The sequence below is a fragment of the Martes martes genome, assembly GCF_963455335.1.
Source record: "Martes martes genome assembly, contig: scaffold_78, whole genome shotgun sequence".
NCBI classification, from domain to species: domain Eukaryota; kingdom Metazoa; phylum Chordata; class Mammalia; order Carnivora; family Mustelidae; genus Martes; species Martes martes.
In genome coordinates, this window is record NW_027666475.1 from 323802 (window position 1) to 348827 (window position 25026).

Consider the following 25026-nt stretch of genomic DNA (forward strand, 5'->3'; position numbering starts at 1 on the left):
GGGAAAAAGGAAGGACACACAAATACAAAGAATTAGACATGACAAATGGGGAATGATGATCAAAACAGAAGAAATTTAAAGTATCATAAGAGACTATTTACAGAACTCTGTGAATATATTTGAAGACTTCATTGGAATGGATAGTTTTTTTTAAGATTTTATTTATTTGACAGAGAGAGATCACAAGTAAGCAGAGAGAGAGAGAGAGGGAAGCAGGCTCCCTGCTGAGCAGAGAGCCAGATGCGGGACTCGATCCCAGAACCCTGAGATCATGACCTGAGCCAAAGGCAGGGGCTTAACCCACTGAGCCACCCAGGTGCTCTGGAATGGATAATTTTTAAGACGACTATAATTTACCAGACTAGCATTAAGTCTTAAATGACAGGTTACCATATAAGAAAATAGAAGAACTAAAGTGCTCTCCCCCCACACTAAAATACCTCGGCTCGGTAGGAAAATTCTACCAAATATGTAAAAATCAGAATATCTCAATGGTTGTTAAACTTTCCAAGGCCATTAAAAAGGAGGCAAATTTCAAAGTACACCATTGATGCTGCACCTATCATAGGCATTACTTCTGACCATTCTCCCTTATGAGTATCATTGTAACAACTCTTAAATGAAACATTAGCAAATGGATCTAATAGCACATTTTAAAAAATCATGACTAAGTGTGGTTTATTCCTATTGGAAAGAATGGTTTTGTTGGGAAACCCATTAACTCATTATATTCATAGAACTAAGAAGTAAAACCTTATGATCACTTCCACAGATACAGAAAGGACATTTGACTCAATCAGCTCTCCCCTGGTTAACCTATAAACTTAACACTATGATTATAAAAATACCATCAGACTTTTTCCCCCCAATATCAACAAGTTACTTGTAAAATTTTTTGGAAAGATAAGTAAGTAAGAAAAGCCAGGAAAATCCTGCAAAAGAAGAATAAGAGGGAATGATCCCATGGACATTTAAGCGTACCACAAAGACTCTATAATTAAAAGTATTATATTGGTATCCTAATCGAACAGAGTAGACAATTCCTATGAAATTTAGTATATGAAAAGAGCCATTCAAATCAGTGAGGTAAAGATGAACTTCAACTTTTTAGTAAGTAGAATCTAGTAAGTGGAATAATTATACTGGATTTGTTAAAATTGGACTCATTCCTCACACCATCATAAGTTCAAGAAGGATGAAGGATTTAAGTCTAAACCTGTAAACACTAGGAAAAAAAAAACATGGGTGAAGTCCAGTATAAGCTGGAATTAGGGAAACTTTCAAAAGAGTGGTAGGCAAAATGGATCCTCCGAAGATGTCCATATCTGAATCCCTAGAACCTATGAATATGCTGTGCTACATGGCAAAAGGGACTTTGCAAATGTTATACCAGAATTCTTTAGATTGGCAATTTTATAAATATGTTTCATAATTTTTAGAAACTGTATATATCTGTATTTTTTCATAGTACAATCTTCTAAGAGTAAAATGTTAATTTAAAAAAATGTAATTACAGTTGCATTATCCATTTGGGCACAATCTATCAAATGAACCAGAGTCAAAAAAATGTGGCAGTGAAAAGAGGTCAGAAAGTTTAGAAGTGTGAAAGAAATTTGAACTTATCTTGCTGGAGGACTCCTCATGGAGAGCTCAAGAGGGAACCTCTCTAGGAGCAAAGGAATGGTCCTGTCTGATAACCAGAAAGGAATGAGAGACCTTAGTGCTACAACCTCAAAGAACTGAAGCCAGCCAACAACCTGAATGAGCTTGCAACAAAATCTTCCCCACAGAACCTTTAGACACCAGCCCAGCCCAGCCCAGCCAACAATTTGATTTCAGTCTTGTAAGGCCCTGAGAAAGGGGACCAGCCAGGCTGCACTGCACATGGACTTCAACCCACAGAACAGTGAGATAATAGATGAGCAGCATTTAAGGTGCTAAATTTGTGGTAACTGGTTATGGCAACAAAAAAATCAACACAACAAATTTCAAAATCCAGAAGTTAAGAGGGAAAAGTGATAAATGTAATAACCTAAAATTAAAATATTTTACAGAGAAAAACTACATTAATCAAATTTTTAAGATACAACTAATGAAAAAAATATTTGCAACTTATGTGAATAAAAATTTAATATCTCTAGGGACACCTGGGTGGCTCAGTTAAGCATCCAACTTTTGATTTCAGCTCAGGTCATGTTCTCAGGATAGTGAAATTGAGCCCCACATGGGCCCCGCACTGGGTGTGGAATCTGCTTAAGATTCTTTCCTTCTCCTTCTGCCCTTCCCCCCACTGCTTGTGCTCTCTCTTTAAAAAAAAAAAAAAAAACTTACTATCTCTAAAATATTAAGAGCTTCTAAATAAAGAAAAAGACCCACATTCTTTTTTTTTTAATATTTTATTTATTTGACAGAGAGAAATCACAACTAGGCAGAGAGGCAGGCAGAGAGAGAGGAGGAAGCAGGCTCCCTGCGGAGCAGAGAGCCCGATGCGGGGCTCGATCCCAGGACCCTGAGATCATGACCTGAGCCGAAGGCAGAGGCTTTAACCCACTGAGCCACCCAGGCCCCCCTCTTTTTTTTTTTTTAAGATTATTTATTTATTTATTTATTTGACAGAGATCACAAGTAGGCCAAGAGGCAGGCAGAGAGAGGGGGGAAGCAGGCTCCCTGCTGAGCAGAGAGCCCGATGTGGGGCTTGATCCCAGGACCCTGAGATCATGACCCGAGCCGAAGGCAGAGGCTTAACCCACTGAACCATCCAGGCACCCCAAGACCCACATTCTTAAAGAAAAATGGATTAAAGATAGGAACAGCAAGTTCCCATCAAATTAAACCTCCCTGAGATATTTTCTACCTGTTAGATTCTCAAAGTCTGACAGTATATTCTCTTGGCAAGATTGAAGGGATGAATACATACACTGCCAATGGGAATGCAAAATAATGTAAGTCCTATATAAGAGTATTTGGCAATATCTAATAAATCTATGAAGTTACCCTTTGATCCAGAAATCTCACTCATAGAAATCTAATCCAAAGACACCCTTGTCAAAAAAGAAAAAAAAAAAAACATGTGTACACACATATGTATATGGAAAGATGAATACACAAAACTATTCATTATAGCACTGTTTATGTATTTTTGTTTAAATTTTTATAATAGTTACTATAGAGATAAGAAGGAACCAGGGAGAAGAGTACAGGTGTGGAACTTAGATTTCTTTGAATATGCCTTTGTTTACAGACTGGACTCTGGAACCATTAATTTTATATAATAATAAAACAAAATAAGCTTCTAAAAAAATTTAATCCTAAAATGAAGCAAAGCTAACTAGGTATCCAATTGTTGCCATAATAATGAAGGAATTATTCCAAGTGACTTTTAAAAATACAGTATTTTTAACTATACAACTCAAATAGGTATACCCAAGGATAAAAAGTCGTTCAAAAAAAATCCTTAACTGTTTTATAATCATATCAGTGGCAGTATTATTGAGAATCCAAGAGTCACACATGTGGTATAGAATAAAGCAAATGATAGTGATAGTATTAAGAACTAGGATTTTCAACATAAGAGAATGGTGACATAAGTACAGTAACACTGATGAAAAGGAAAAATCACTGGAGACCTGAACTTAAACTGACAATATCAATGTTAACTAATAGTTTGAAATGAAATGAAACTAATAGTTTCATTAACTATTTTTAATAAAAGAGAAACTAAACCACGCATCAAACAAGATAACACAACAAATGGAAAAATATTCCATGCCCATGGACTGGAAAACCAGTATTGTTAAAATGTTAAAATGTTAAATGTTAAAATGTCCATACTACCCAAAGCAATCTAGGAATGCCTGGTTGGCTCAGTCAATTAAGTGTCTGACTCTTGATTTCAGCTCAGGTCATGATCCCAGGTCATGATCCCAGGTCATGAAATCAAGCCCCTCTTCAGACTCTGTGCTGGGCATGGAGCCTACTTAAGATTCTGTCTTTCCTATGCTCCTCGCACCCACCCCCATTTGCTGTCACTCTCTCTCAAAAAAAGTTTTAAAAAAATTTTTTAAAAACCCTACCCAAATAAGCTATAGTTTCAATGCAATCCCTATCAAATATCATCAACATTTTTCACAGAACTAGGACAAATAATCCTAAAATTTGTATGGAACCACAAAAGACTTCAAATAGCCAAAGTGTTCTCGAGAAGAAGAATAAAGCTGGAGGTATACATTCCCAAATTTCAAGATATACTATAAAGCTATGGGAATCAAAGCAGTATGATACTGGCATAATAACAGACAATGCAGATCCATGGAACAAAATAGAGAGTCCAAAAATAAACTCATACTTTTATAGTTAGTTAATCTACAACAAAGGAGGCAAGAATATACAATGGGGAAAAGACAGTCTCTTCAACAAACAGTGTTGGAAAACTGGACAGCTACATATAAAAGAATGGAAACGGACCATTTTCTTGAGCCATACATAAACTCAAAATGAATGAAAGACCTAAATTGGAGACCTGAAATCATAAAAGTCCTGTAAGAATATATAGGCAGTAGTATCTTTTTACATTGGCCACAGAAACATTTTTCTAGCTAGGTCTCCTCTGGCAAGGGAAGCAAAAGCAAAATTACTTTTGCTGGACTATACCAAAATGAAAACCTTCTGTACAGTGAAGGAAACCATCCACAAAACAAAAAAACAGCCTACTGAATGGGAGAAGATATTTACAAATGACATATCTGATAAGGGTTAATAACAAAAATATATAACGAAGTTATACATCTTAACCCTGCCCCCAAATAATACAATTGAAATCTGGGCAGCTGAATAGAAATTTTTCCAAAGAAGTCATACAGCTGGCCAATTGACACATGAAAAGATGCTCAGCATAACTAATCATCAAACTGAAACCACAAAGATATACATACCACCTCACACCATCAGAATGTCAAAAATCAAAAAGACAAGAAGTAATATGTTGGAGAGGATGTGGAGAAAAAGGAACCTTTGTGTACTGTTGATGGGAATGCAAATTGGTGCAGCCACTGTGGAAAACAGTATAGAGATTCCTCAAGAAATTAAAAATAGGGGCACCTGGGTGGCTCAGTCATTTAAGCATCTGCCTTCGGCTCAGGTCATGATCCCAGGGTCCTGGGATCGAGCTCCACATTGGGCTCCCTGCTCAGTGAGGAGCCTGCTTCTCCCTCTTCCTCCCCCCAGTCATGCTCTCTCTTGCTATCTCTTTCTCTCTCACACATAAATAAAACCTTTTAAAAATTAAAAATAGAAATAGCATACAATCCAATATTTCTACTATGTATCTACTAAAATGAAAACACTATTGCAAAAAGATATATGCACCCCTATATTTATTACAGCATTACTTACAATAGGCAATATATGGAAACAAACCAAGTGTCTATAATTATGAGTAGATAAAGGAGATGTAGTGTGTATAAATACACATAAGAATATTATTCTGTAAAAATTGCAACAACATAGATGGACCTAGGGAGTATGATACTAAGTGAAATGAGTCAGAGAAAGATAAATACCATATGAGTGCACTCATATGTATAATTTAAGAAACAAATGAACAACCAAAGAAAAAAAGAGAAAAAAGAAAATACTCTTAAATACACAGAATGAACTGGTGGTTGCCAGAGAAGAGGTGAATGGGGGAATGGGTAAAATAGAGTAGATTAAGAGTACACTTACCTTGATAAGCACTGAGTAAATGCACAGGTTTGTACACCAGAAACTAATATATTAATTATACTTCAATAAAAAATTAAAAGGGGGAAGCACTTATCTTTTAAGAGACACAATATAAAATATTTCAAATAAAATAATCTGTCTAGGATTTGCTTTAATTATTCCAGTGAGTAGTATGTGGAAGTGGTAAAGGATTGAGAAGAAATAAGATTGACCATAACTGATAACTGCTGAAGCTAGATGATGGAGAACTAGCTAAGGATTCATTATACTGTTCTCTTTGGTTTCAGACATGTTGAAATTCCATGATAAGTGTGTGTGTGTGTGTGTGGGAGGGGATAATATTTAAATAATAAGTTGGCATAAATAAAAATACCCTTATAAATATCTTTGTAGACATTATGCTAGTGTTTAGGATAATTCCAAGGTACAGTATTTCTAGGCCAAAAAGAGAAATACTTTTATTTTTATGCATACTGCCAAATTTCCTTTAAGTGTTGATTTACAACAATATACAATCAACAGTATACGAGATGCGCATTTCTAAAACCCTTACCAACAATCTGAAAAGTTAGATGATCTGCTCAAGTTCAGATGGCATGGCCAAGAATAAAACTCAGATAATGGTCAGTAATTATCATATGCCTGCGTCAGATTATTAATTTGAACAGTGTTTAAATTTGCAGTCAAGTTCAAAAAAGGAGATGTGTGCTACACATCTTTCTTACTTAGCTTACTGCTGTCATGCATTTGTCTTCTGAAATAAATGGCACTGTTTTCCTTGATTATCTTATACACTGTTCTTTAAATCTGTCTCTTCTTTTGTTGGCTTTGCGCCTTCAAAGGAGACATCCATTCCAGTCTAAAATCTCCCAAAGATTTTCAGGGTATACACATTTCAAGATATGCAATACACGGAAGAATGAAAATCTTTTATGACATTGTTTGTTAAACTGACAGCTCTACTTAACAGAAGCCATTAAAATATTTACAAAGTAGCAGCTGCTCTTGTAAAAAAATACAGCTTTTTGGAGGCATAAAAATAAACAAGTTGATAAGTACAAGGTAAGCCATTTGACGGCTTCTTTGTGTACATTGCACAACATAAAGAAAATTCTGATATTTACAGACCAATTATACTGTAAAACCTTTTAAGTTAAAAGGACACAGACCAAGTAAGAACTGTTTACAAAAATTCTTCATACTGATCTTTTAAACAATTTAGAAAGTCCCCAGACATAATCTTGTAAGAAGTATTGGGTTTTTGTTTTTTTCTTTTAAATAAGCTTTGTTCTTAGAAGATAATTATATACATGTATACATCTAGAAACTGATTTGGGCATACGGACCACCAGTTTAAAATCTGCTCTAGAAAAACGAAATAAAGTTCTAGATAATTCCTGCTTTCTGGCAAACACACAAGTTACCCAATTCAGTGAACTTTAACCCAAACTCCTCCTCTCTCTGCCTATGGAACAAAAATATATGACTATAAAAGTAATAGATCACTAAGGCTATAACCTCCCCCTACCCTATCCTCTGGCTTTACTGCAGACAAAATTCTGCCTCTTTATATTTTGCTAATTTAAGACATTATGCTTTGTTTACAAGGTGGCACCAAACTACTAGTCATGCCTACAACCTTCCCAGAAATTTAGTAAGCTCAATATTATGTTTTTAAGTAAAGCCACACTAGTATAAATATAATCTAAGACCATCTGACTTAAAATAGTTAACTTAAGAATAAAGACACTGTTGAATTAATTGTTTTTTTACTAACTGTTCTTCCCTTCTGCTGACATTTCCCCCAACTGCAACAATAATCATTTGCTGCTACTCTGGATCTTACTTTCACTTTTTATTCAAGAAAGCACAATCTAAGCATTTTTATAAGCACAAAGAACCAAAATAAGCCTTTTAGTATCTTCCAAGAACTTTTCTTCTCTGCCTCTATGTTGTTAATCTTTATTTCTTCTGACCATTTTCCCTATCTTGCTATCAAACTCTAAGCCCATCAAGGACAGGGATTACTTTCTCTTCATGTTTATATCCCCCTATCAGTAGCAACCTGCATAGAGCAGACTCTCAACAAAAGTTTGCTTATATGAATAACCAAAGCTTAATTTCACATTTGAAAATAGAACCACCTGAGAACTCCATTTATTGACATTTATACATTCTCATTTAGGTTTGTGAATAGCAAAGAGTAAAAATGGCACATGTAATGGTATTCTAGAAAATAAGTTTGCTGATTAAAACACTTCCTACAAACATTTTCTTCCTTAATACTAATAGATCTCTAAGAAGAATTTATTACTGACAATTATTGGAATCCAAACCATATGTATTTTGTAATGGACATGACAAAAACTGGTAACAATAAGAATTGGAAAAAGGACTCAATGTGAGGATAAATGCAATCATCTTTGTCTGTGTTACAGCATTTAGTTTTTACCTGTTACAGTTTTACACACATTTTGTGGGAACTAGTGACTTCACTGTGGAAGGAGTGATTTTTGAAAGATAGGAGGCTTCAGGCCCCTGTTCCACGGAGACACCAAACTTAAAAGCAATATAAAGAACAATATACCTTTGTGAGAACTTTAGAGACTAGTTAGGGGGCTATAGGACCCACACCAATACGTAAACAAGAAAAGGGGTGGTTTCCAATAAGAATAAAAAAGTTCATTGCATTTTGCTCACCCTACACAATGCCCCTCTCCAGTGTGGTACAATAGGAAGTATGGTACAATAGGAAGAATACCACCCAGGAACCAGTCCCTCCCTTGAGACAGAAGAAATAGAGTGGAACTTAAGTACAGTATCTGGCTTCTCTGGGACCTGCATAAGGAACTGATTTCTGTCCTTCCTAGCTCAGAGTGTTGATGAGATGCAGTATAGTCTGCATATCAGGTTAGAGACCAGGTGAGGGCCTTGGTGCAGTGGAACAGCAGAGGCTCTGTAGTCATGCAGGCAGACACTAGGCAGAAAAAGAGAATATAGGCAGAGGAATTTAACAGAAATAAAAACTGAAATCTCCTGATGGGGGGAGGGGAGAATGAGAAATCAAGACAGTCAAAAGCACCCATATATACGAAAATAAAAGCACACACACAACCTCAAAAAAGACACATCAGAAAAGGTCTGAGGGGCCCCAGAACCTCTAGCTAGTCCATTTTGTAATGATCTTTCCCTCAACAAAACCAGTCCATAAAGACTAGGAAAAATGGCTATTTTTACAAATGACAAAATCTCGAGAAAAGATCACAGGCATACAAAGAAACAGGGAAATGTGGTCTGATCAAAGGATTAAAAATAAGCCCAGAAATTGAAATTAAAGAAATGCATATATATAAAGTTCCTAAGAACTTAAAGTAATTATCATAATGATGATCAGTAACCTTAGGGAGAATATAGATAATTACACAAATGAGGAAAGCAATGCATAAACAAAATGAGAATATCTGTGAAGAGATAGAAAATATTAAAAAAAAAAAAAACACACAAATTCTGCAGATCGGAAATACAATAATTGAACTGAAAAATTCACCAAAGAAGTTCAAAAACAGACTTTATCAGGCAGAAGAAAGAACTGGCAAACCTGAACACAGGTCATTTGAAATCATTGAGTCAGAGGAACAAAAAGAAAAAAGAATGAAGAAAAGTGAAGAGAGCCTAAGAGACTTATGGAACACCATCAAAGAGGCCACTATATGCATTATAGGAACCCCAGAAAGAAAAGAGAAAAGACGGAGAGCTTATTTGAACAAAATAATAGCTGAAAATGTCCCAAATCTAAGGAAAGAAATGAAAACATACTCAAGAACTCAATGAACTCCAACTAACAAAAACACAAAGAAACCTACATTATAACCAAACTGTTAAAGTCAAAGAGAATCTTGAAAACAGCAAGAGAAAATGACTCATCATGTACAGAGAAGCCTCAGTAAGATGATCAGATTTCTCAGCAGAAACCTTGCAGATTGCAAGAGGACAGGATAATATAATAAAAGTGCTAGAAGAAAAAAACTATCAACCAAGATTATTGTGTCCTATAAAAATGTGCTTTGAAACTGAAGAAGAAATCAAGATCTTCCCAAATAAAAGCTGAAGAAAGTACCGCTAACCTGCCATAAAAAAAATGCTAGAATTCTGCAAATGGAACCAGAAAAATGCTAGACAGCAACATGAAGTCATATGAGAGTATAAGGTTACCCAGTAAAGAAAGCTAAACACATGAACAAATATAGAATCCTGTACTACTGTTGCATAATCTACTTTTAATTCCTATGTAGAGTATAAAAGACAAAAAAAAAAAACCTGTAAATCTATGTTAACAGGTATACAATATATAAAGATATGTTTTGTAATAATAACAAATTGGGGGGACAAAACTGTAAAGGACTAAGATGTTTGTATGTAATTAAAGTTATCGGTTTAAAATAGATTTTTTAACTTTTAGGATATTTTATATAATCAAAATTATACAAGAAACACTATAGACTACACAAAAAAAGGAAATGAGAAAGAAATTGCAGTGTATCAGCATTCACTACCAAAAAAACAAACAAAAACACCCACAAAGAAAAAAAAAGTGCAGTAAGGGAAATAAAGGACAAAAGCTGTAAGACATTAGAAAAGAAGGAACAAAATGGCAATGGTAAGTCCTTCTGTATCAGTAATTAGTCTAAATGTAAATGGATTAAAATCCCCAGTCAAAAAACAGACTGGCTGAGTGCATTAAAAAAACACGATCCAACAATAGGCTGAAAGTGAAGGGGGAAAAGGTATTCTGTACAAATGATAAGACAACAAAGTTGTCTAGTATCAGACAAACAGATTTTAAGGCAAAAATTGTCACAAGAGACAAAGAAGTATATTATATAATGATAAAGAGAACAACTCACACAGAGGATATAACAATTTTAACTTTTATTTAGCAAACACTGACAGAATTGATAGGAGAAATAGAGAGTAACAGAATAATAGTGGGAGACTTCAATACCCTTCTTTCAATAATAGAAGAACAACCAGGCAGAAGATCAGAAAGAAAGGATTCAAACAGTACTAGACACCAAGTGGACCTAACAGACATATGCAGAACACTGACACAATAATGTAAAATACAACCTTCTCAAGTGCACATGGAACATTCCACTGGACAGATCTTAAATCGGGCAAAACACCCAAGTCTTAACAATATTAAGAAGACTGAAATCAGGGGCGCCTGGGTGGCTCAGTGGGTTAAAGCCTCTGCCTACAGCCCAGGTCATGATCTCAGGGTCCTGGGATCGAGCTCTGCATCGGGCTCTCTGCTCAGCAGGGAGCCTGCTTCCTCCTCTCTCTCTCTGCCTACTCCTGATCTCTCTGTCAAATAAATAAATAAAATATTTTTTAAAAAAGAAGACTGAAATCATAAAAGATATCTGTTCTTAATACAATGGAAAAAAACTAGAAATCAACAGCAAAAGGAAAACGGAAAAATCTGTAAATATATGTACATTAGGATTCTCCAGAGAAACAGCACAAATAGAATAGATAGATAGATACATACATACATATATACATACATACATGAGGGATTTATTATGGGAATTGACTCACATGATTGTGGAGATTGAGACGTCCCACAATATGCCATCTGCAAGCTTAGAACCAAGAAAGCTGGTGGTGTAATTCGGTCCAAGTGTGAAGGCCTGAGAACCAGAAGAGCCAAAGGTATAACTCCCAGTCTGGGGCCAAAGGCTTGAGAATGGTGGAGAGGGAGATAGAATGGAGGGGAATGGGATTGGGTACCATTGGTACAAGTCCCAAAGTCTAAAGGCCCATGAACCAGGAGTTCCAATATCAGAAGGCAGGAGAAGATGGACGGACCAGTTCAAGAAGAGAGAGGTACAATTCATCCTTTCTCCTTTTGTTCTGTTTGGGTCTTGAATAGACTGGAAGATAACTGTCCACACTGGTGAAGTAGACTTCTTTACTTAGTCTACTGATTCAAATGCTAATTGCTTCCTCACAGACATACCCCAAAATAATGTTTTATTGCCTATCCAGGCACCCCTTAGCTCAGTAAAGTTGACACATATAATTAACCAGCAAGACATGGAGATTAAACTACACACTTTTAAATAACCAATAGGTCAAAGAAGAAATCACAAGGGAAATTAGAAAATATCTTGAGACAAATGAAAATGAAAACACAATATACCCAAATTTATGGGATGCTGCAAAAGCAGTGCTGAAAGAGAAGTTTATATCAGTAAATCTTTACATTAAAAAAGAGGAAAGATCTCAGATCAAAACTTAACTGTATACCTCAGGAACTAGAAAAGAAGATCTAAGCCCCAAGTTAACAGAAGGAAGGAAATAACAAAGATCAAATAAATGAAATGGAGACCAGAAAAAAACAATAGAAAAGACCAAGAAAACTAAGAGGTTTTTTTTTTTTTTTAACTTCAACAAAAATTGATAAGTCATTAGCTAGATTATGGGGGGGAAAAAAGGAATGACTCAAAAATGAAAATCCATAGTGAAGGGGGCTGTTACAACCAATACCACAGAAATAAAAAGGATTCTAGGTGTACTATGAACAATCGCATGCCTACAAATTGTAAAACCTACAAGGAATGGATAAATTCTAGAAATGGATAAATCAAAAAGAAAAGTCTAGGATTTGATGACTTCAAGGGAAATTCAAAAGAAGAATTAACACCAATCCTCCTCAAACTTATACAAAAAACTAAACAGGAAACAACATCCCAAACTCATTCTATGAAGCCATCATTACTCTATGTAGGAGTGCTGACAATACTGATTGCACCTTTGGCCCACCATCTTGTTCATGTTCACCTGAAGATCTCTCTTGGGGTACATGTTCCAGGCCCCTTGGAGATTAATACACATACCTTAGAAAGCCTGCCAAGTTCAGGATAGGGGGAGGCATGTTCTGGCCTCCCATGAGTCTGTTAGCAATAACATAGTCTTTTCCCCTGCCTGACACACAGGTGGTGCCACAGAATCTAATTAAAGGTTACCTACCAATTAGGTGCATGCAAACCCTTTGTGGTGTGTGTGAACCCTTTGATCTCACTGCACTGTCCTTTGTGGCCCCCTGATCTAATAAAATCTGTGGACTAAGGTCTGGATTTTGTGGAAAATAACTGTGCAGTTGCCATGGATCATCTTCCACCTGATCTCCCCCCATCAATAAGTTACCCTTAATAGAACTCTGTGTAAACTGTAAGGAGTCACCTCCTTTGTTTTCCTGTCTCAAAGTGCCTTCTCAATTCAGGGGACTTTGATGTCCCTCCTCCACTTTCTAGCACCCTAATACCAAAGCCAAAGACACTAAAGAATAGACCACTATCTCTGATAAATGTTGATGCAAAATTCTTAACAAAGTACTACTAAACCAAATTCAGCAGCATATTAAAAAGACTATACTCCAAGTAATTTATTTCTGAAATGTAAAAACAGTTCAACCTACAAAAGTAAATTGATGTAATACACCACATTAACAGAATAAAGGACTGAAACTATATTTCTCAATTGATACAGAAAAAGCATTTAGCAAAACTCAATACCCTTTCATGATAGAAACTCGATAAATTAAATCTAGAAGGAAACTACCTTGACCTAAAAAGACCATACTAAAATTATTATAAGCCCACAGCTAACATCATAGTCAATAGTGAAAAACTGAAAGCTTTTCCTCTATAATCACAAACAAGACAAAGATGCCCTCTTTCTCTATTTCTTTTCAACATAATATTGGAAATCCCAGCCAGCGCAATTAGGAAATAAAATAAATAAAAGGCATCCAAATCATAAACAGCTTCTTAATTATAGAGAAGAAACTAATGATTGCCAGAGGAGAGGTAGATGGGGGGGATAGGTAAAATAGGTGATGGGGATTAAGGAGTGTGCTTGCTGTGATGAGCACTGGGTGTTGTGTGCAAGTGTTGAATCACTGTATAGTATACCTGAAACTAATATTACACTGTATGTTAACTAACTTGAATTTAAATAAAAACTTTAAAAAAATTCAATGAACAATTTGTAAAGAAAATTTAAAAAACAATTCCATTTATAAGAGCATCAAAAAAAATTAAAAATCTTAGCAATAAACCTGAGGTAAAAGACTTGTACACTGAAAAATAGAAAACACTGCTGAAAGAAAATAAACACAGTACTAAGTGAAAAAAAAACCCTTTTGTTCATGGATTGTAGGATTTATTTTTAAAATGCCCATACATCCCAAAGGAATCTATAGATTCAATGTAATTCTTATCAAAATCCCAATGACATATTTTACAAAAAGAGAAAAACCCATCCTAAAATTCATTTGGAATCTCAAGAGACCCTGAAGAATCAAATAATTTTGATAAAGAATAAACCTGAAGGACTCACACTTCCTCACTTCGAAACTTACTCCAGAGCCACAGCAATCAAAACACTAAAGTACTGGCATAAAAACAGACATACAAACTGATGGAATAAAATAGATCAGAAGTAAACCTTTACATATATGGCCAAATGATTTTCAACAAGGGTACCAAGTCCATTTGGTGAGGAAAAGGAAAATGTTTTCAACAAATGGTGCTTGGAAAACTGGATATCTATATTTTTGAAAATGAAGTTGGACCCTTAACTTGTACTATATATGAAAATTAACTCAAAATGGAACAAAGACCTAAATGTAAGACTTAAACTACAAAAGTTTAGGGAGAAAAAAGGGGAGAAAGCTTCTTGACATTGGATTTGGCAATGTTTACTTGGAGAGGATACCAGAAGTATAGGCAACAAAAGTAAAAATAAATTAGACTGCATCAAAATTTAAAACTTTTATTCATGAAAGGACACTATCAACAGAATGAAAAGGCAGCCTATGGAATGGGAGAAAATACCTGAAAATCATATGTCTGATAAGGGATTAATAATATTAATATAAAGTACTCCTAAAACTCAACAACAAAAAATCAAACAACCTGATTCAAAAATGGGCAAAGAGACCTGAATAGATATTTGAAGATAAACAAATGGCCAATAAGGACATGAAAATGTGTTCAACATCACTGATAATTATGGAAATGCAAATCAAGACTGTAACGAGATATCAACTCACACCCATTAGGATGGCTCTAATTTAAAAAGAAAAAAAAGCAGAAAATGACAAGTGTTGGCAAAGTTGTGGAAAAACTGGAGCACTGTTGGTAGGACTGTAAAATGGTGCAACCACATAGAAGACAACATGGTGGCTCATTAATTAAAAACAGTTGGGGCATCTGGCTGGCTCAGTCAGAGGAGCATGCGGCTCTTTATCCGGGAGTCATGAGTTTGAGCCCCACACTGGGTGTAGAGATTACTTAAATAAAACTTAACTAACTAAAGAAATTAATTTAAGAAATTAAAAACAGAACTTACATATGATCCAGCAACCCCACTTATAGGTATATATACAAAGGAATTATAATCAGGGTATCAGAAAGATATCTGCACACCCATCTTTGTAACAGAATTATTCATGATAGCCAGAAGCTGGAAGCAATCCAAATTTCCATGCATGGACAAATGGATAAGCAAAATGTGGTATATACATGTGGTGGAATATAATTCAGCCTTTAGAAAGGAGGGAAATCCTAAAACATGGATAAACCATGTTTATGACATTCTGCAGAGGGAAATATGCCAGTCACATAAATGCAAATACTACATGATACCACTTAAGTGAAGTATCCAAAGTAGTCAGATTTATAGAAACAGAAAGCAAAATGGTGGTTACCAGGGGCTAGAGGAAGAGAAAGAGAAATAAACAGGGAACTGTTTAATGGTGTACAGTGTCAATTTTATAAGGAGAAAAAAATTTTGGAGATCTTTTGCACAAAAAGATGAATATACTTAATACTGCTGAACTGCACACTTAAAAAATGGTTAACAGGGTAAACACACACACACACACATAGTGTGGTCCTAAGAGATTTTAGCCTTTAATAAAACTTATGTTTCTTCAAATATATTTTTCACAACTTCAACATGTTTCACAATTTTTCTAAATAATTCCCTAAGCTGCCAATTTTAAAAAGTTTGCTCTGTACATCGGTATGATGTGGGAATAGCAAACTCTCTACATACTTTAAAATTCCAATTAAGATGAGTAAATATTGGAAAAAATACATTCCTGTAAAAGATACTTTCCTTTTTTGCTTTCAAATTGTGTTCTATATGTGGGATATAAAATAATTTACTTCTCTTCATTTTCCAATATAATAAAGTATTCCAGTAGTTGGTTAACAACAACAAAAAATATTTGATTAATAAAATGCTGGATAAAACATTATGAATGGGGGGGTGGCTCAGTCATTAAGCATCTGCCTTTGGCTCAGGTCATGATCCCTGGGTCCTGGGATTGAGTCCTGTGTCTGGCTCCCTGCTCTGCAGGAGGCCTGTTTCTCCCTCTTGCACTCCCCCTGCTTGTGTTCCCTCTCTCACTGTCTCTCTCTCTCTGTCAAATAAATAAATAAAATCTTAAAAAAGAAAAGAAAAGAAAAGAAAAGAAAAGAAAAGAAAAGAAAAAACACTATGGAGAAGTTATGAATGGATTTTTAAATTTAAAATGTGAACTTAAAAACACTAGTTATTCAGTTACCAAATTCTCCTGGTTGAGCTAAGTGTCAGAATGACAGAAGTCCTACAGGGACTAGGACTACAAGATTAACACTATATAGTTAACTGACAAATTTTTTAAAAGTTTCATCAGGCCATGCAGAAGTTTTCCTGTAATCATACTTATAAAGGAGTTAGCAGAAATTTTATTTGATTTTGATTCATATCTCAATCATTTTTTTAACAGAACTCCTGGGGCCCTTGGACAGAGGAGATATGCTAAATGAAGCTTTTGTTGGCCTGTCTTTAGCTCCTCAAGGAGAAGACACATTTCCAGATAACCTTCCTCCCTTTTGTTCAATCCATAAACATATTATTCAACAAAGAACACTGAATGTCTTCTCTAATAGGTAAGATACATTGAACTGAGAAAAGTGCTCCACAAAATATTTAGTATTAAACAACTTAAATATTCCCGGTTTAAAAGCAAACTAATAGTTAAGCAAGAATATTTCAAAATGTCAAAGAAAAAAATGTGCATTTTCTCATGATGATGACTTTGCCGTAGTTTGGTCATGTGAGAGCAGGTATGATGGAGGAAGAATTCAATGTAAACAGAATATTGTTAGAGTGAATGTTATTCCAGGCCAAAATGAACATGAAATTACTATAACATATCAAAGTCTATTTTTATTCTGTTGTTAAATTTTAGAATTGTTAGATTATTAGATTAAAATATTAATTTTAGTATATTTAGTATGTTTAGTATATTTAGGTTGTAATTCATATGATCATAATTACGCAACTTTGCCATTAGTTTCTTAAATCTGATAAATGATAATTTCATATCTATCTAGCTGAGTATATAGGTTGTTGAGAAAAGGATAAATGTGAAATAAAAATGCTAGACAAAGTAATATTATTTATAATGGTAATTATGTTAGTTACCGTTATAATTTGCTCTGAAGCAAAGGTCAGCAAACTTTTTGTGTAAAGCACCAGATATTTGGCTCTGTGGATCATACAGACTTTATCACAATACTCAACTCTGCCACTGTGGTATGAAAGCAGCCACAGAAAATACATAAATAAATGAGAGTGGCTTTGTTATAATAAAACTTTATTTACAAAAACAGGCAGTGGCCAGGATTTGGCCCCTGTTCTGCAGTTCACATATCTGCTTTTAGGGAACCCAACTACATAAAATAATTATGAAAAGGCCATATTTTTTATATATATCATAGGAATTTCATATCAGTTATACATATATACTTATAATACCCTTGAGGAAAATGCCTTAAACTACATAGTTTGATTAAAGGTAAATAAAGGAGCAGAATTTCCAGGTATGGCAGCGTTTAGAGGTAAGTAAATCCTCTCCCCAGGAAACAGTTACAAACTGGACAAAAATTACCATTTCAGGGGCGCCTGGGTGGCTCAGTGGGTTAAGGCCTCTGCCTTCGGCTCAGGTCATGATCCCAGGGTCCTGGGATCGAGCCCCGCATCAGGCTCACTGCTCAGCGGGGAGCCTGCTTCCTCCTCTCTCTCTGCCTGCCTCTCTGCCTACTTGTGATCTCTGTCTGTCAGGTAAATCAATAAAATCTTGAAAAAAAAATTACCATTTCAGAGCTCTGTAAATCAAATAGGGGCAAACAACAGTTTGATAAGCATTTATTTATGAAAAAATGCTGAACTTCAAGCAATAAGGAGAAATCTGATGTTCTGGGGCTGCTCCCATCCTTTCTTGACCCCCAAGCTAGTTCAACCTTCTAGTTCTACTAGGGTAGGACGGGCTGTGAAAAACAACAGCTGACTTGATTTGGATCTTAGAGTGGAAGAACCCTGCTTGCAGCATTATCGATAAAAACAGCAAACTAACTGTAAGTAAAAGTAACAAATCTGATAGGAAATGAACCCGGAAAGCCACAGCTCTACTAGCCTGCTTAGGTCAAGTGACAGAATGGGGGACTAGGAAAAAAAAATTTAACAGGAAGATCCTGGAATAAGAGAATCAAAGAGGGTCTAATTAAGCTCCCTACCCATTCCTGATAAGAGTTGTATGACCTCTTATTTTTTGGCTCCCTTTTATCTTGCAGGACCCTAAATTTTCCCCTTTTGCTTCTTTCTTCCTTCACATCCAACTGCCAGAAGGTGCCTCTCCCTTTTTGCCCTTCTTCATCCATCCATCTCCCTACCACAGAAGCTGTGGATTTAAAAAACTATCCCTTCACACTGCATGGTATAGTTCATGCTCTCATCTACAAGAACACCAGGAAGCAGACATCATGCACTGGGATTTGGCATTTTTTCCATCTTATTTACAATTGTCTGGAAGTTCTCTGTCAAGTCATGCTGAAAGTGGGGCTTTCATATAGTTTCTTTTCTTATGTTCTACATCATTTATAGAGGAAATACTGGGAAGTAGAAAGGAAGACAGCCACTATTATCTTCAACTACCTGGAAGCCTACTTCTTTATATACATTTTTAAAAATGATTTCACTGGGGTATAATTTACATGCACCATAAAATTTGCCCCTTGTAAGTATACAATTCAGTGATATTTGCTGAATTTATAAAGTTATGCAACTACCACCACAGTGTTTTTAGAACATTTCCATTGCCACAAAGTTCCCCTGTGCCAACTTACAATGCATTCCCATTCCTACCTCCAGCCTGAACCAGTCACTGGTCTGCTTTCTGCCTCTAGAGGAATTTGATATAAATGAAATCATATAGTCTGGAAACTTCATATAAATGAGTTCAGACAATATGTTGTCTTTTGCGTCAGGCTACTTTCACTCAGCATTATGGTTTCTTAGGTTCATACATGTTGTAGCATATAGTTTATTCCTTTTTCATGTCTCAATAGTATTCCATTGTAGGGATCTACCACATTTTGTTTATCTACTCACCAGCTGCTGGATATTTTTAATTACTTCTAGATTTGGGCTATTATGAATAATATTGTCATAAATAGTCACATTACAGTCTTTAAGGGGACATAATGTTTTCATTCCCCATGGGTAGATATCTAGGAGTGGAATTGCTGGATCATATTTTAAGTTTATATTTATCTTGTTAGTTTTTAGAAACTACCAAATTGTTTTCCAAAGTCACAATAACATTTTATATACCCATCAGCAATGTACGAGGGCTCCAGTTTCTCCATATCTTCACCTGTGGCTGGTACTGTCTTTTTTATTATAATCATTCTACCGGTATAGAGTAGTATCTCATTATAATTTTAATTTGCATTTCCCTAATGATTAATGATATTGAGCATTTTTATGTGATTATTAGCCATTAGTATATCTTCTTTGGTGAAACATCTATTCAAAATTTGTTCATTTTTAATTTTTTTAAATTTTATTTTTATTTGTTTATTTATTTATTTGACAGAGATCACAAGTAGGCAGAGACACAGGCAGAGAGGGAGAGGAGGAAGCAGGCTCCCTGCTTCCTGAGCAGAGAGCCTGATGTGGGATGTGATCCCAGGACTCTGGGATCATGACCTGAGCTGAAGACAGAAGCTTTAACCCACTGAGCCACCCAGGCACCCCAAAATTTGTTCATTTTTAAAATAAGTTCTCTTATTATTGAATTATAAGACCTCTTTATATATTCTTAATTGTTAAGTCCTTAATCAAATATATGATTTGCAAATATTTTCTCCCAGTTTGTGGCTTGCCCTTTCATCTTCCTAATCACGTCTTTTGAAGTGCAAAAGTTTCAAATTTTGGTAAAACCCAGTGTAGTTATAATTTCTTTTATTGATTATGCTTTTGTTTTGTATAGAAGAAATTTTTTTCTAACTTAAAATCACAAAATTTTCTCTTATGTTTCCTTCTGGAAGTTTTATAGTTTTAGCTCTTACACTCAATTCCATTTTGAGTTAATTTTTATATATGATGTGATATAAAGTGCCTAAGTTCATTGTTTTGTACATGAAAATTCAGTTACCTTTATACGTTTGTCAAAAATCAGTTGACCGTAGGTGTAAAGATTTATTTCTGGATTTGGCATTCTGTTCCAGTGGTCTCTATCTACTTTTACACAACAAAGTGCCAGACTTAGTCATACTGAGGGCTCCACTGAACTAGAATCTCCCAAAATGCATTCCAATACCACAAAAATAAGCAGGAAAAAGATGAACAGTTCTATACAATTACTTCAAAAGAAACAGAAAATGAAACCAACATATATCAATTGAAAAAAATTCTCACCACCCCCCCCCACAAAACCACCATGAAGTAGGAGAAAACTATAACAACACTCCATGCAAAATTAAATATATTCAAACAAGCAGTGGGTACATGGAAACCCACTCTGAATTAGAAGGACAAAAACAAAGAGGAAGAGGTGGGGGTGGGAAAGGAGGAAGTTCGTTGCATTCAAGAAAGAAAGGGAAGAAAAATATCTTAAAAATGAAATATTATAAGGCACCCAAATGGGAATAAATTCAAATTAAAATTTAATAAAAAGGCACTGAAAATGGCAGAAAACAAGACAATGAAAAGGAGATTAAAAAAGACAAGGGAGAAAGTAATGGGAAGAGAAATAAGGCAAAGAGGTAAGAGCATCTGTACGATTTGATTCACTGGAATCAGAATTAATATTTAAAACTATAACCCAGGGAAATGTTTCAGAAAGAAATATTTTTAAAAAAAGATTTGGTTTACATATCAAAAGATTAAACCAAGAGGTCCTTGGGTGGTGGTTCAGTCAGTTAAGCATCTGCCTTCAGCTCAGGTCATGAACCAGGGTCCTGGGATGGAACCCCACATCAGGCTCCCTGCTCAGCGGGGAGTCTGCTTCTCCCTCTCCCTCTGCCCTCCCTCCCACTCATGCTCTCTCTCTCTCAAATAAATAAAATCTTAAAAACAAAAATTATACCAAGTGCCTGAGAAAAACTGTTAAAAAAAATCAGTTTGAAGACATATCTCAACAAAATTCTTAGATTTCAATGATTAATTTTAAAAATCTGCAAGGCCTCCTTGTAGAAAGATCAAATACCTTAACAAATGCAGAAGAATTAAATAAGCATCACCCTTTTCAAAAATAAAATACAAGGTAAGGCAAAAGTAGAGCAACACTTTTTTAAAACGCAATGAAAAGAATTGTAAACCAATGATTTCTTATCTATCCAGGCTCTCCTTCAAGTAACAAGGCTAAAGAAAAATAATTTCCATGAACCCTTCTTGAGAACATACTAGAGGAAAAGCTTCATCCAACCATGAGATAACTGGAGAAACTTCAGCAAAAGAACTAATTCTGAACATTTTAATACATATAAATGTAGACAGAAGACCAGAACAAGGGGCACCTGGGTGGCTCACTCAGTTGAGCAACAGACTCTTGGTTTTTGCTCAGGTCATAACCTCAGGGTCCTGGGATCCAGCCCCACAATGGGCTCCACAGTGGGTATGGAGTCTGCTTGAGGATTTTTTCTCTCCCTTCCCCCTCCCCCTACTCACACAGGCATCTATGCATGCACTCAAATAAAAAAATAAATCTTTAAAAAAAATGGGGAGTAGAAAGATGAATGTGGAAGACTCATGTACAGATACTAAATAGAAATGATACAACTAAAAAAAATGGGAGGGGAACAATGTGAAAAAGAAAAGTAGACTAAGCTGTGATTGTTGTAGAGACATAGGTGGGAGTTAAAAGACAACAATAAACACTGATACATCAGATAATTAAAGGTTAACTAAGACTAAGGGCATTAGAAAAGACATCAGTACAAAGATAACCACTAAAACTAAAATACAAACCTTCCCAAGAAATACACCCATTTAAGAAATGTAAGCAAATATTATAAAATTCACATAATTATAAAATATTCATAGAGAGATCAAGAACATCAGTCATATCAATATCAATTAATATAGATTTACCTCATCTATTAATAGAAAAAGATTTTTAGTATGCCCACAAACCAAGATCCAGCTATATTCTGTATACAAGAGAGACATCTAGGAGGCACCTAGGTGGGTCAGTCGGTTGAGCTTCTGACTATTGTTTTTAGCTCAGGTCATGATGTCGTGGGTCCTGGGACTGAGCCCAGCTTCAGGTTCCATGCTCAGCAGGGACTCTGCTTGAAGATTCTCTCCCTCTGCTCCTCCCCCAACTTGTGCTAAAATAAATAAATCTTTCAAGAGATATATCTAAAATAAATTGATCTAGAAAAGCTAAAAATAAAGAGATGAGAAAAGATAGCCTTGGCAAATGAAAGTAAGAAACCAACAGAACTCCCAGTTATAGAACGAACAGAATTCAACCCCCCAAGTATTAAATATTGACAAAGAAATACTGACTTCCAGGGGTGCCTGGGTGACTCAGGTCATAATCTCAGGGTCCTGGGATTGAGCCCCGCATCAGGTTCTCTGCTCAGCAGGGAGCCTGCTTCCCCCTCTCCCTCTGCCTGCCTCTCTGCCTACTTGTGATCTCTCTCTCTGTCAAATAAATAAATAAGTAAAAATCCTTTAATTAAAACAAAATGAAATACTGATGTCCAAATTTCGCAACAAAGATAAAACCAATATGCAGAAACCAACTCTATGAAGTTACATCTATAAGAAATGCAAGGAGACATAGATACTAATAACAGGAGACTTTAACTCATTATTCTTATTATAAAATAGATTAAGTCGGCAAAAAATAAGGAGAAAGAACACCTAAACAATATGACTAATATAGATATTATGGATATTTATCAAATTCTACACTCTGATAATGGAAAATAGATTTTTCCCCAAATATTCACCAAAAAAAATGATCTTATATTAGGTTCCAAAAGGGTATCACTAAGTTCTATAAGAAAGAACTATTAGAAATACTCTGTGATCACAATGCAATACAACTAGAAATGTTTAACAAGAAACAAAATGACCATCCTCCTAGAAATTTTAAAGCCTTCTATTAAACAACTCTTGCATAAAAGAAGAAAACACTGCCACTAAACACTTTAGTCAGAGAAAATGAAAAAACAAAATAAACTAATTCCAGTTTAAAAATCTGAAAAATAACAAGAAACTAAACCAAAATAAGTAAAAGGAAAGGAAATAATAAAGATAAAAGCAAAAATTAATGAGGCAGAGTGGAGGTTAGGAAATTCTCCTAAATGTGTAGAGAGTAAATATTTTAGGCTTGTGGGCCATATGTTCTTTCCTGCAATTACTCAACTCTTGTTCCAGCACAAAAGCAGCTGTTTGTAATACATGAAATGAATGAACATGGCTGTGATCCAGTAAAACTTTATTCATACAAAGAGGTGACTAGCTGACAGGCCACAGTTTACTGATCCCCTAAGGTAGAAGTTTAAAAATGAAAATAAAAATTATAGACCTGATTAAATCTAGATGTTTTTGAAAAAAAAAGAAAATAGACTTGATCAAGCTGACTTGCTCAAGATAAAAAGAGAGGAAGCATAAATATACAAAAAAAGAAGTGGCACACAGAGGAAGGAATTAACCATTGTAACAGATTTTTTTTTTAATCATAAGAGAACACTTTGTAGATTTCCATGCAAGTACATTTAAAAACAGAAGAAAATCTCCTAGGTAATTACAAATTGCCAAACGTAACCACCATTAGATTTAGAAATCTGAAGCAGACCAATTTCCATGAAAGAAACAGACAAAATTCTTAAGTGCCATATGAAAAAGGTCCAGATGTTTTGATTGGAGAATTCTACCTCCAAGCCTTGTTCAAAGAACAGATATTTTAATTGCTGTATGAACTGTTCCAATACATTAAAATTAAAGAAAAACTTTCTACAGTACCAAAAAATATGACTACAAATGAATACTACCCATAAATATCAATGTAAAAATATTAAGGATTACCAAGCAAAATTTAACCCCTAGATCTATCCTGACATTACAAGGTTGGTTCAGTGTTACCAAATCCATTGAGATCCACTGAGATCATACTGCATACTAATAGATCTATGGTTAATAAAAATCACATGATTATTTCTATAGATGCTGAAAATGCCTTTGACAAAATACAACCCTCTTCCTGATTAAAAAAACACTCAAGAAAATAGGAGTTGAGGATATATTCTCACACAAGTATATATACGTACATACATATGTAGTTTTATATATACATATATAACTTAGTCCTAATGCTAGTATCTTTTTTTCAATTATTTATTTTTTCAACATAGCACGTACCCTCCCCAATGTCCATTACCCAGCCACTCCAGCTAGTATCTTATTTAATGGGGAATCACTAAGGGCATTTCTGCCAAGATAAGAAACAAGACAAGAATACCCACTATCTCTGCTACTATTCAGCACTGTTCTAGAGTTATTAGCCATAACAATTAGATAAATCAACTAGATCAAAGGGCAAACTATGGCCCACTGGCCAAGTCCAAACCTGCTGACTCTTCTTATAAATAAAGTTTTATTAGAATACATCCATACCCATTCATTTATTTATCATCTATAGTAATTGGGACCTGTGGTCCCCAAAGCTTAAAAATTTACTATCTGGTACTTTGCAGAAAAAGTTTGCCAATACTTGAACTAGAGAATAAAAATTGGTAAGGAAATAAAACTATCTTCATTTGCAATGATAGGACAATATAACAGAAGAGCCCTAGGAAATCAATGAGTTGGGTTTTTTGTTTGTTTTTTTTTTTTATTTTATTTATTTATTTGACAGAGAGAGAGATCACAAGTAGGCAGAGAGGC

The 25026-nt window shown here is 35.0% G+C and overlaps 1 protein-coding gene across 1 annotated transcript in view; it reads left to right on the plus strand.

The window, feature by feature from the left end:
• Nucleotides 1-25026, plus strand: part of WDPCP (WD repeat containing planar cell polarity effector) — a 345410-nt gene that overhangs the window by 253838 nt on the left and 66546 nt on the right. The window contains exon 14 of the mRNA XM_080831550.1: nt 16568-16730. Within this exon, the coding sequence (XP_080687676.1) occupies nt 16568-16730 (163 nt within the window). The remainder of the gene's footprint in view (nt 1-16567; nt 16731-25026) is intronic.